Source organism: Mobula hypostoma, chromosome 3, assembly GCF_963921235.1.
Source record: "Mobula hypostoma chromosome 3, sMobHyp1.1, whole genome shotgun sequence".
Classification (NCBI taxonomy): domain Eukaryota; kingdom Metazoa; phylum Chordata; class Chondrichthyes; order Myliobatiformes; family Myliobatidae; genus Mobula; species Mobula hypostoma.
Genome location: NC_086099.1, coordinates 67354412 through 67368440, shown reverse-complemented (window position 1 = coordinate 67368440; position 14029 = coordinate 67354412). Strand labels below are relative to the sequence as shown.

The 14029-nt window shown below is 40.0% G+C and overlaps 1 protein-coding gene across 4 annotated transcripts in view; it reads right to left on the bottom strand.

The window, feature by feature from the left end:
• atp8a1 (ATPase phospholipid transporting 8A1) overlaps positions 1 to 14029 on the bottom strand; it is a 358923-nt gene that overhangs the window by 2224 nt on the left and 342670 nt on the right. For all 4 annotated transcript variants that reach the window (XM_063043220.1, XM_063043222.1, XM_063043221.1 and 1 more), the window contains 3 exons: positions 12146 to 12234; positions 9737 to 9829; positions 725 to 816 (listed from right to left, as the gene is read on the bottom strand). In XM_063043220.1, coding sequence (XP_062899290.1) covers positions 725 to 816; positions 9737 to 9829; positions 12146 to 12234 — 274 coding nt within the window. The remainder of the gene's footprint in view (positions 1 to 724; positions 817 to 9736; positions 9830 to 12145; positions 12235 to 14029) is intronic.

The window sequence follows — 14029 nt, the reverse complement described above, 5'->3', positions numbered from 1 at the left end:
TTAATGATGCACCTTGTGGGTATTGTCAGTGTATTATCAATAATTAAAAAATCACTTTCTCAGCAGGCAATACCGAAGCAGATGGCATTTAGTCATAGAAGATAGATTGGAGTTTAGAGTAGTTAATTCTATTTACTTTCCTGAAGGTTAGCAGACATGAAAATTAAAAGACAAGATGAACTATCATTTCATTTAAAAGTTTGTCTGTTTTAATTTACAAGGAGTCATTTTTAATATAATCTTGTTAACATGAAAATAGCATCTGTAAGTGACTAGGAACAGCTGTTTTTTTAAGCCTTCATATTCATAACACAGCATTTGTTTTTAAGGCAAAATGCAGTCAGATAAACTGTGATAAAATATAAATCAGAGAACTCCTAAATGCGCAAGAAGCATGATGTTTACACCTTAGTATGAATAGACTTATTAATGCTGATGAATATTTGCTAGTACCTCACCAGGTGTTCAGTTAAGCTGTAGGCACTGAACATGTACTTATACCTGTGTGACTCTACTCCTTTCATTGCACCTGCTAAGGTCAGAAATGAGAGAGAAATCATTCATTCTGCGTATCTGCTTGTAACACAACCGACTATGAAAAAGATGGGAGAAAACAGGAGCTAAATAGAAGCCAAAGCTAACTTGAAGCGTAGAGATTTAAATATAATTCCTAACCCTGTGCTGGAGTTACAAAATGGAAATACTGAGGAAGAAAGATACTCACGTAATGAACTTTGTTGCAATGAATCAGAACGGTGCAAGTTGAAAGTATTTTTCTTAAAAACATTCTTCAAGAGTTGAGCTCTTTCACTTAAACTTTTCAGAAAACAGACAGAATTATTTGAAATACTTCAGGGTAAGATCATTAATAATTACTTTTCAAAAATGTGACTTTCTTAAAAATATATACTTTTAAATTTATAAATGCCAATTTGCTAAATCTTCACTAAACATGAAGAAACTAGTTTTTAAATAATTTTATCAACCATCAACATTTAGCCAGTGTAAATAATATGCCTAAATTCCAAGATTTTTCTAAATTATATTAAACTATACAACAGCATTGTTCACCTGATATTCCTCACAAGTATACTGTTACCTGTATATATATTTAACAAGAGAGAAAATCACTTGTACATTTAAGCAAAGTACTGAGATACATTACAGCACCTTGGGCTGCGGACACTCAATATGCTGAGTTCTCATTTCAAAGTTTTAATGTTCAAGTTGTACTTCGCTTTTGGATAAAGTATAAACTTATATTTGTTTTAGTTCTTGCCACATTTCAAGCTCGAGGGCTACACCAGGCAATGTGAAAGTTAAAATAGGTACAGATTGGTAACACCATCAAATTACACTGACAGAGCTGTGGGAATCCCAGCATCAATGAGCATGTTTTTAAACATTTGACTATCTTTTTTGTCGAACATGAGGAATAAAAGGGCCAGGAAAGTTACAGTTTATAAGTATTGCAGACTGCTATATAATTACAGATAGGCTGAAATGTCAGAACATGTGCTGGTGTTGCTTTGAAGCCATTTCCCGAGGAGATTATTTCAGTCAAATCCTAAACTTTGAATTAGATTTCATATTTTAAGAGTTAAGAGGCATTACAGATTGCAAACTCACTGTGGTATGTGAAACAAAATCTGCAAACGCATAGAATATACTTCATATATGATTTACTGAAAGAATATTGCAGTGATAAAGTTTCAAACTGCAACATCTTACTAGTATATCACCTTCCAATGAAAATGTGTTCTACATTCTTTTGCAATTGTATGCAAGTCTGCCGTACCTTCTGTAAAGCATTTGTTTAAGTTGTGGACTATTTGTGATGGGGTAATTAACAGAAGGAAATAAGTAAATAACCAGGTTGCTTTGTATACTAGGGCTATCACAGTTGCACTTGTGCAAATGATTACAAATGCACTGAAGGATACTAATAGGTTCAGTTTTTGTGTTCACAGCATGAACCGTGAAAACAGTGCAGTTTCTCTGGGCAACTCATGCTGATACAATGGAGTTTCTATCTGCTGACAATATTTCCCGTTGATTCAGCTTTGCTGCCAGAATGTTTCTTGCAGTAAGTATTTAAAGTATCGAGCTTCATTTGGATGAAAACTAGCTTGGGAGCAAATAGTGAGTAAAAGATAGCTGCAAATACACCGGTTCAAATATACTTAAGTGACAGCACATAAAGGTACAGGCAAAATAATAAACAAAATTAAAATATCTCATCAGGAACTAATAAAAAAAAGGGAATTTAAAATTTTTTACCTATATTACAAGCTCAGTTTGCTCACAGAGTAACATAGATTACCTTTGAAGTGCATTCAATCATTTCCTAATTACCTCCTAGGGATGTGATGAAACACTACATAAATGGAAGATATTTTTGTCAACATAACAGAATGAGACAAGTGAAAGCAAAGAAGAGGGATTAAAACAAAAACACAAATGATGGATTGTGTACTCCCTGTTAATTGGTTTCTGGAGGTACGAATGGTGTGTGCAAAAGAAGGCGATTAAGTGGAATAAAAGTATAAAATATGGAACATATGAGGTAATTGAGGCACTTAAATATCAGTCCATTATTTTAGATTGTGTAATGGTTATATTAAAGTAATATTCCAAAGTTAAGATTAGCGAAAAGAATAGGTGACGAGTCCAAACGAGCCAGGGTCCCTGGAGTAGTTACAACCTACATACAAAACATCACTGCAGCTGCATAAAATGTTATTTTCAGTCTATCACTTACTCAAAACTGCATGATAAAGAGACATTATGTTTGGTCAGTCTGTTAAAGTTTAGGGGTGATAGGGGACCCTATAATCAGGGGTTCAGACAGGTGATTTTGTGGATACAGGAAAGAAACACGGATGGTAGTTTGCCTCCCAGGTGCCAGAGTCCGGGATGTTTCTGATCGCGTCCACAACATTCTGAAGTGGGAAGGTGAATAGCCAGAGGTTGTGGTACATATTGGTACCAACGACATAGATAAGAAAAGGAAGGAGGTCCTGAAAACAGACTACAGGGAGTTAGGAAAGAAGTTGAGAAGCAGGACCTCAAAGGTAGTAATCTCAGGGTTATTGACAGTGCCATGCGACAGTGAGTATTGGAATAGAATGAGGTGGAGGATAAATGCGTGGCTGAGGGATTGGAGCAGGGGGCATGGATTCAGATTTCTGAATCATTGGGACCTCTTTTGGGGCAGGCGAGACCTGTACAATAAGGATGGGCTGCATTTGAATCTGAGGGGAACCATTATCCTGGCAGGAAGGTTTGCTGAGGCTATTGAGGAGAGTTTAAATGAGAATCTCTGGGGGGGGGGGTGAGTGGGAACAGGATTGAAGAGACGGAGGAAGGGGCAGTTGGCTCACAAATCGAGAAAGCTTGGAGACAGTGTGAGAGGGAGGATAGGCAAGTGATAGAGAAGGGATAATTTCAGACTGATGGTTTGAGATGTACCTATTTTAATGCAAGGAGTATCAAGAACAAAGCAGATGAGCTTAGAGCGTGAACCAGTACTTGGAGCTGTGATGTTATGGCTATTACAGAGAGTTCGATGGCTCAGGGGCAGGAATGGCTACTTCGAGTGCCAGGCTTTAGGTGTTTCAGAAAGGACAGGGAGGGAGGCAAAAGAGGTGGGGATGTGGCACTGCTGATCAGAGATAGTGTCACAGCTGCAGAAAAGGAGGAAGTCATGGAGGGTTGTCTACTGAGTCTCTGTTGGTAGAAATTACAAACAGGAAGGGGTCAATAACTCTATTGGGTGTTTTTCATAGGCTACCCAATAGCAACAAGGACATCGAGGAGCAGATAGGGAGAAAGATTCTGGAAAGATGCAATAATAATAGGGCTGTCATGATGGGAGATTTTAATTTCCCAGTATTGATTGGCATCTCCCTAGAGTAAGGGGTTTAGATGGGGTGGAGTTTGTTAGGTGTGTTCAGGAAGGTTTCCTGACACAATATGTAGATAAGCCTACAAGAGGAGAGGCTGTACTTGATCTGGTATTTGGAAATGAACCTGGTCAGGTGTCAGGTCTCTCAGTGGGAGAGCATTTTGGAGATAGTGATCACAGTTCTATCTCCTTTATCATAAGCTTTGGAGAGGGAAAGGAACAGACAAGTTAGGAAAGTGTTTAATTGGAGTAAAGGGAAATATGAAGCTATCAGGCAGGAACTTGGAAGCATAAATTGGGATCAGATGTTCTCAGGGAAATGTATGGCAGAAATGTGACAAATGTTCAGGGGATATTTGCGTGGTGTTCTGCACAGGTACATTCCAATGAGACAGGGAAAGGATGGAAGGGTACAGGAACCATGGTGTACAAAGGCTGTTGTAAATCTAGTCAGGAAGAAAAGCAAAGCATACCAGAGGTTCAAAAAACTAGATAATGATAGAGATCTAGAAGATTATAAGGCTAGCAGGAAGGAACTTAAGAATGAAATTAGGAGAGCTAGAAGGGGCCATGAGAAGGCCTTGGCGAGCAGGATTAAGGAAAACCCCAAGGCATTCTACAAGATCAAGAGGATAAGACGTGAGAGAAAAGGACCAATCAAGTGTGACAGTTGAAAAGTGTGTATGGAACCGGAGGAGATACTTTGCTTCGGTATTCACTACGGAAAAGGACCTTGGCGATTGTGGGGGTGACTTACTGCGGACGGAAAAGCTTGAGCATACAGACATTAAGAAAGAGGATGTGCTAGAGATTTTGGGAAGCATTAAGTTGGATAAGTCACCGGGACTGGACGAGATATACCCCAGGCTAATGTGGGAGGTGAGGGAGGAGATTGCTGAGCCTCTGGCAATGATCTTTGCATCATCAATGGGGACGAGAGAGGTTCCAGAGGATTGGAGGGTTGCAGATGTTGTTCCCTTTTTCAAGAGAGGGAGCAGAGATAATCCTGCAAAATTATAACCTGTGAGTCTTACTTCAGCAGTGGTTTAAGTTGATGGAGAAGATCCTGAGAGGCAAGATTCACGAACATTTGGAGAGGTATAATATGATTAGGAATAGTCAGCATGGCTTTGTGAAAAGCAGGTCGTGCCTTATGAGTCTGATTGAATTTTTTGAGGATGTGACTAAACACATTGATGAAGGTAGAGCAGTCGATGCAGTGCATATGGATTTCAGCAAGGCATTTGAAAAGGTACCCTATGCAAGGCTTATTGAGAAGGTAAGGAGGCATGGGATCCTTGCTTTGTGGATCTAGTAATGACTAGCACACAGAAGGCAAAGAGTCGTTAACTTCACAGGTTATATTCTGCAAGGAGGTTGGTGACCAGGGATGTGCTTCAAGGATCTGTTCTGGAACCCCTTCTCTTCGTGATTTTTATAAATGACCTGGATGAGGAAGTGGAGGGATGGGTTAGTAAATTTGGTGATGACACAAAGGTTGGAGGTGTTGTGGATAGTGTGGAGGGCTGTCAGAGGTTACAGCAGGACATCATTAGGATGCAAAACTGGGCTGAGAAGTGGCAGATGGAGTTCAACCCAGATAAGTGTGAGGTGGTTCATTTTGGTAGGTCAAATATGATGGCAGAATATAGTATCAAGCAACACACATCGAAGTTGCTGGTGAATGCAGCAGGCCAGGCAGCATCTCTAGGAAGAGGTACAGTCGACGTTTCAGGCCGAGACCCTTCGTCAGGGCTAACTGAAGGAAGACCTAGTAAGAGATTAGAAAGTGGGAGGGGGGAGGGGGAGATCCAAAATGATAGGAGAAGACAGGAGGGGGAGGGATGGAACCAAGAGCTGGACAGGTGATTGGCAAAAGGGATATAAGAGGATCATGGGACAGGAGGCCCAGGGAGAAGGAAAAGGGGGAGGGGGGGAAAACTCAGAGGATGGGCAAGGGGTATAGTCAGAGGGACAGAGGGAGAAAAAGGAGAGAGAGAGAGAGAGAAAGAATGTGTGTATATAAATAAATAACAGATGGGGTACGAGGGGGAGGTGGGGCATTAGCGGAAGCTAGAGAAGTCAATGTTCGTGCCATCAGGTTGGAGGCTACCCAGACGGAATATAAGGTGTTGTTCCTCCAACCTGAGTGTGGCTTTCTAATCTCTTACTAGCTCTTCCTTCAGTTAGTCCTGACGAAGGGTCTCGGCCCGAAACATCAACTGTACCTCTTCCTAGAGATGCTGCCTGGCCTGCTGCATTTACCAGCAACTTTGATGTGTGTTGCTTGAATTTCCAGCATCTGCAGAATTCCTCGTGTTTACGCAGAATATAGTATTAATGGTACGACTCTTGGCAGTGTGGAGGATCAGAGGGATCTTGGGGTCCGAGTCCATAGAACACTGAAAGCTGCTGTGTAGGTTGACTGTGTGGTTAAGAAGACATACAGTGCATTGGCCTTCATCAGCTCAGGGACTGAGTTCAAGAGATGAGAGGTAATGTCACAGATGTATCGGACCCTGGTCAGACCCCATTTGGAGTACTGTGCTCAGTTCTGGTCACCTCACTACAGGAAGGATGTGGAAACTTAGAAAGGGTGTAGAGGAGATTTACAAGGATGTTGCCTGGATTGGGGAGCATGCCTTATGAGAACAGGTTGACAGAACTTGGCCTTTTCTCCTTGGAGCAACAGAGGATGAGAGGTGACCTGATAGGGGTGTATAAGATGATGACAGGCATTGATCATGTGGACAGCCAGAGGCTCCTTCCCAGGTCTGAAATGGCTAACACATGAGGGCACAGTTTTAAGGTGCTAGGAAGTAGGTTGAGGGGATGTCGGGTAAGCTTTCTCACGCAGAGAGTAGTGAGTGCATGGAATGGACTGCTGGCGACTGTGGTGGAGGCGGATACAATAGGGCCTTTTAAGAGGCTCCTGGATAGGTACATGAAGCTTAGAAGAATAGAGGGCTATGGGTAACTCTAGGTAATTTCTAAAGTAAGTACATGTTCGGCACAGCATTGTGGGCCGAAAGGCCTGTATTGTGCTGTAGGTTTTCTATGTTTCTATGTTTTTATGTTGTAATGAGAATAGTTGATAGGATGCATTTGGACTTGCAGGAGCTTTCCGCTATTGTGTCACACAAAGGATTATTAAACAAAATTATTATTGAAGATAATATATTGACACAAACTGAGGATTAGTTAATGGTCATAGATTAGTAGAAATAAATTAATCATTTTCAAATTGGGAGGCTGCAGCTGGTAGGTGACGCATGGGTCAGTGCTGAGGTCTAAGCTGTTCAAAACGTCTATCAATAATCTATCAGAGAGAATCAAGTATAATATGTCCAGACTTGCTGATGATATACGGCTGGGTGACGGGGTTGGGTTTAAGGAGGATACAGTGGTGTTTCAGCGAATATTGACAAATAAAGCGAATGGACAAGAACATGTCAAATGAACTGATTTCTGGGATGGTGGGTTTATCACTTGAGAAAACGTTAGGCAGAGTGATTACACTCTATATAGTATTCTCAATTTTAGAAGCACAGGAGGCGATCTTACTGAAAAGTGCAAGTTCCTTTTGGGACTTGCCAAGGGAGTACAAAGATAAGATTCTAGACAAACAAGCCAAGGAAAACACCAGACATAGTAGCCTCAAAATAATAGACTGGCCATGCGGAATTAGAATCAGAATCATGTTTAATATCACTGGCATATGTCGTGAAACTTGATGTTTTGCTGCAGCACTACATTGCGATACATAATAATAAAAAACTAAATTACTATATATATATATACACACACACACACACACACACACACACACACACAGGAATTCAGAAATCTGATGGTGAAGAAGCTGTTACTGAAACATTGAGTGTATGTCTTCAAGTTCTTTGATGGTAGTAATAAGAGGACATCAGCATTGTCAAGGCATGAATCTGAATACCCAGTCCCTGAGAGCACTGAAGACAGAAATAACTAGATTTTTAGATATTGATAGATTCAGAGGATATGCAGTTTTGAAAAGTGAAGGCATGAACAGCTAAGTAGCTTGTTCCCTCTGTATTTCTTGTGTTAGTATATTAATGCACAGCACTTTATCTACAAGTACAGCACCTACTGTTCCTGCAACACACATAAAAGTTGCTGGTGAACGCAGCAGGCCAGGCAGCATCTCTGGGAGGAGGTACAGTCGACGTTTCGGGCTGAGACCCTTTGTCAGGACTAACTGAAAGAAGAGCTAGTAAGAGATTTGAAATTCCATGCCGGGTCTTTATGTGCTGCTGTCGTACCTACTGTTCCTGTTTCTTTTAATTATATTGTCCAAACCCTCAACTTTCAAAACCCAGAAGGGTGGGGCAACAAAAACACAAGAATGCCACCATTTTAAAGTTCCTTCCATCAACACTGTTGTGTCTAAATCCTAGAACTCCCAAACCAGTAGTCCCAGGAGCATCTTTACCAGGAGCAGTTCAAAGTGGCAGCTTACCACCACCTTCATAAGGATACTTAATGCCGTCAGTGGCCTCCACATGCAAAAATAACACAAGAAATACTATGGTAAGTATTAAATTGCATCTGCACTTCGGCAATTAAACCAAATTATGTTTGGGATTTCAAGTTTGAATTCGATACACTTTCTGAACAAAATTAAATGGTATTAAAGGCTTTGGATGACCTTTTGTGAGAACTTTTCTCAAAGAGCAGTCAGTAAATGGAATGACCAGCTAGAGGAAATGCTTGAAACAGGAACATTAAAAGGTACTTGCACTGGTAGATGGATATGAAAGGCTTAGTGTGATTATTGGTCAAATGTTGGCCGATGGGACCAGGTTAGTTGAGAATGTTAGTTGACATGGGCCAACTGGGTGGAAGGACCTGCTTCCATTCTGTATGACCTTAATTCAATACTATTACTGTACAAGGTTATTTCCACTACTTTTGGTGTGTTATCTGCTCCACAGACCTTACCCCTCCTCTCCTTCTTACCCCATCCCTTATTTATTTATTATATTTCCCCCTTTTTTTTTCTCTCTCTGTCCCTCTCACAATCACTCCTTGTCTGCTCTCCATCTTCCTCTGGGCTCCCCTCCCCCTTTCTTTCTCCCTAGGCCTCCTGCCCCATGATCCTCCCCCTTCTCCAACTCTGTATCCCTTTTGCCAATCAACTTTCCAGCTCTTGGCCCCATCCCTCCCCCTCCTGTCTTCTCCTATCATTTCAGATCTCCCCCTCCCCCTCCCACTTTCAAATCTCTTACTATTTCTTCTTTCAGTTAGTCCTGACGAAGGGTCTCGGCCCGAAACGTCGACTGTACTTCTTCCTATAGATGCTGCCTGGCCTGCTGCATTCCATCAGCATTTAGTGTATATTCCCTGTTTTTCTTCTTATTTCCTTGTAACTTTAACATTGTAATCACCCTCTAACAGCCCCAGTTTTTACCTCATTATTCAGTCCCAGTTTTTACCTCATTATTTCTTCACCTTTTGCATTCAGATTGTGGTCATTTGCTAGCCTCAGGTTTCAGAAACCTTTAACATCTCTGTTCTATTATTTCTCTACAGGTTTCCAAATGTCAGAAAGTTCTTACATCGTCATTTTATCCATATTTTACTCCAACTTTTCCAAGTATCCACTCAATGCCCACTGCCTGATAAAGCACTCTTAATATGTTATATAGACATGGGATGTTATTGAAATTGTGTCTTTTCATTCTACAATATAAGCACAAATTCTATGTTACTAAAATAGACAGTATCCCACATCTCTGATATGTTCTTTTACATTTAAACAGTAACTTTGTAAAGAATCATTTGTTATGGTACCTTTTGCCATATACAGCTGCACCTGGATCCCGAAACTGTGCTTCCAGTTCCTGCACCTCTTCCACCATAGTCTTACAAAAAGTTCTCTTAAAGCTGAAAGAAAACATTAAATAGATTTTTTTCAGGGTACAGAATCATTAAGGATTATTCAGTCTGTTCCTCAAAAATATGTCTGGCTTGCATTTGAAAAATCACACATGGAATAAAACAACTTCTCAAAAGCATTGTACATCATTCCCGATGTGCATTAAAACATATTATAGCTTTGCTATAAGTGCTTGTAAATAGAAAGTGAATTAAAACTGGGACTGAAAGAAAATATATAATGATTTACAAAAAAAATTCTTGTTTGAATAATTCTATGCAAATCACCAGTGCAGCACAGGCTCTTCGGCCCACAATGTCGTGCTGAACTTTTAACCTACTCCAATATCAATCCATCCCTTTCCTCCCGAAGAGATCTCCATTTTTCTTTCATCCATCTGCCTCTCTAAGAGTCCCTTCAATGTCCTAATGTATCTGTCTCTCACCCCTGGCCGTGCATTTCATGCACCTAACACTCTGCATTCCTCTTATACTTTGCTCTAATGATCTTAAAAGTATGTCCTCTTGTATTAGCATTGGCACCCTGGGGGAAAAGGGGCTGGCTGTCCACTCTTTTTATGCCTCTTATTATCTTGTACACCTCTATCAAGTTTCCCAACCTCCTCCACTCCAAAGAGAAAACCCTCAGCTCATTGTCTTTCCTCATAACACACGCTCTCTAATCCAACCAACATCTTGGTAAATCTCCTCTCTACTCTCTCTCTAAAGCTTCCACATCATTCCTATAATGAGCCAACCACAAATGAGCACAATACGTCAAACCTTACTAGACTTTTATAGAACTACAAGATTACCTCATGGTTCTTGAACTCAGTCCCCCCGACTAACGAAATGCAATACGCCATACACCTTCGTGACCACCCTATCAACTTATGTGACAACCTTGAGGGTTCTATGGATATTGACACCCCCCAGGATCCTTCTGTTTCTCCACACTACGAAGAATCCTGCCATTATCTTTGTACTCTACCATCGTTTGACATTCCACAGTGAACCACTTCTCAATCCAGCTCTGCATCCTGTCAACGTTGCACTGTACCCTATGGCAACCTTCTACATCATCCATAACGCCAACCTTTGTGACTTCTACAAAGTTACTCACCCACCCTTCCATTTCCTCATCTAAATCATTTATAATTTATACACCACATCCACCACTCTACCTTCATTAACTTGTTTTGCACTTCCTTGAAAAAGTCAATCAGGCTTATAAAGCATGACCTGCCCCTTACAAAGCCATGCTTACTATCCCCAATCTGATTATGCTTCTGCAAATACTTGAACATCGAGTCTGTAAGAATCCTCTTTAATAGCTTGCCCACCACTGAAGTAAGACTCACTGGTGTGTAACTCCCAGGATTATCCTTATTACCTTTGTTGAACACAGGAATAACATTTGCCATCCTGCAGTCTTCTGGTACTACTCCAGTGGCCAGTGAGGAGATGAAGATCATCGCCAATGGTGCTGCAATCTCTTCCCTTGCATCCCGTAGTAACCTTGGGTAAACCCTATCCAGCCCTGCGGACTTACCTAGACTAATGTTTTTCAAAACTTCCAACACTGCCTTCTTCCCTTACCTTGACACGTTCCAGTACATTAGCCTGTTCTATTCTGATCTCACATGCATCAACTTCCATAGATAGTAAGGGACCAGCTGAGGTCTTTTAAGTTGTAACTTTTATGATAGGAAGTTTAAAAGTAAAGCAGGAGTGCAGAGTGGATAGGGAAGACGCAGAAAACTCAGACTGACAGATTCAAATACCATAACCATCAGAGGGTACATGGTTTATAGTCCTGTCTTCTGTAGTACCACACTGTTGTTTGGCAGCACAAACTATATTTCTCGAAAGTCTCAAATTTTTAGTTACATTTATTTCCATCTCTACTCCAATTTATTTTTCTTGTAGCTTTGTGACTATTCCTAAAATTTATGCATTGTGTCACAATTTCCTAAGTATATCAATGCACTTTTAAGTAACCTCATGGTGTCCTCATTTAATTAAATAAACTCTCACTCTTATTCAATTTTACTACCTTAAGTGTTTTTACCATTATTAAGAACAACCTATTCAGAATTGCATGCCAGAGATACTGGACTTCAGGTGACATGTGAAAATGTACTCTCCGTTACTCCAGTAGTCTAGATACCCATCATCACAGTGTTAGACTGAACAAGTAACATAGTCAAGATCAGTTTAGATTATTGCTTCATCAGGTCAAAGCAATTAAAATATGGAATTCTGTTACTTTCAGAACAGAAACTTTTACAAGGATTTATACTTGTATATTTTGGTCATACGTACACTTTGTAAACAACATCACACAGCAGGGTGGCAACTGGGATGAAGAACAGGCCCATCCAAAAAACACCAGAGCTGAATAACATTACAGCCTGTGGAAATTAATAAAACACAAATTTTGCATTATGAGCAGAGTTAAATACATTTGCAATATAAATAATTATTCCCAAAGTTCACACAGGACACTTTAAATTTAAATGCAAATTATTTACTGAAACACAGTTAGTTCCAGTCCATATGTTGTTACAAAGTACAGTCAGCGGAAAGATAGTGGAAATAGTTACAATGACAGCACCAGAAAGTCACTAGAAAATCAAAGAGGATTTGGAAAAAACTCTGTTCACCTAGGTCATGGCAAGAATCATTACCAAACGGAGTAGACGTGAGTTGTTTAAAACATAAACATCAGCACTAATGTGGGGCCAAATTACCCTTTTCTGTGTTATATATTCTGTGTCATATTTATTCCTCATTTGATTAATTCTTGGTGACACAAATGTCTGAGTAAATATCATCAACATAAAAGTTCCTTCATCAATCCCAGTTGTATTTTCTCTTTTCTACACACTGACTCACACTGAAATACGATTTCTGGGGAGCTTTAGACCGGAGGAGCTATTTTTCAAGAGAAAGTCTGGGCAGGAAGTGTCATGAAGCTATTTCGTTTCTGCTATTTGCTGCAAGCACTCAACTGTACTTCGTTAGGTATAGTGCTAAGATCATCAAAATGACTTATGAAATAAAGTCCCTGTTTATGGGATAGACACTAACTTTTATCCCCAGGAAGTACAACAGATGGAATCATGGAGTTTCCTGAAGATCATGCAAAACTGGGCTCCATCATTGATGCTCTGTCATTTGAAATCTAAGAGCACCTAGCAGCTAAGCAAATCCTTTTGGAATTGCATGCCACTGCCAACATACTTGAGCCCAATGAGTGGTGTAGCAAAAGGAAGAACAAAAGTTCAAAAGATATTCAAACTTTAAAATTGTAACAAGAAAGAATAGTAAAAGAGTATCACAGGCCCGTTAAATACTGAGGAAGGTGGGAAAAGAGTAGGGAAAAAGGAAATTGTAGCTCTTTTAAATTCAGTCATTCAAATGGAAGAAGATAATAAAATATCAGTTTACCAAAAGGTATCCAAAATGAAGTCACAGGAAGAAATTTAATGGATTTAATAAAAATAGAACAAAAATTGCGGCACTATGGGATTATAACAGACTATTTACATGGACCTGATGATTTTCATCTCAAAGTACTAAACAAATTGCTGAAGAAATTGCACGCACTTTGGTTTTAATTTTATTGTGCACTGACATTATACAACTGCAACTGTCAAATGATTATTTAAGGTGGTGGGAAGGGGTCCTATCACATTGGCGATAGAGTGACTGAGTGACTGAGTGATTGCATATGTATCACTGACCAAACAGGGTGAACAGTGGATCACATCTGACCAAATTTGATTAAGGTAATTGGCAGCAAGGGAATTGGGAAATTTCTATGGGAATTCTCAATGTGGATTTCATGGAGGCAAGTGATGAAATTTTATGTAACAAAAAGCAGACCATATTAAAGTAACACACACAAAATGCTGGAGGGACTCAACAGGCCAGGCAGCATCTAGAAAAGAGTAGACAACGTTTCGGGCCAAGACCCTTCATCCGGACTAATTTTTGGGAGATTTGATTGAGTGTAGAATGGAGAACTGCAGGCTTTGCTTTTAAATGTACAGTATACTAATAATTTAGATGAAGGGAGGGGGAAATTGTCAAATATTCAGATTCACAGAAGGCATTAAATTAGGCAGCAGAGCAAATTGCACAGACAAGAGTAAACAGTTACTGAAAGGCATGGATGGAGTTCATGAGGAGATGAACTGCTAG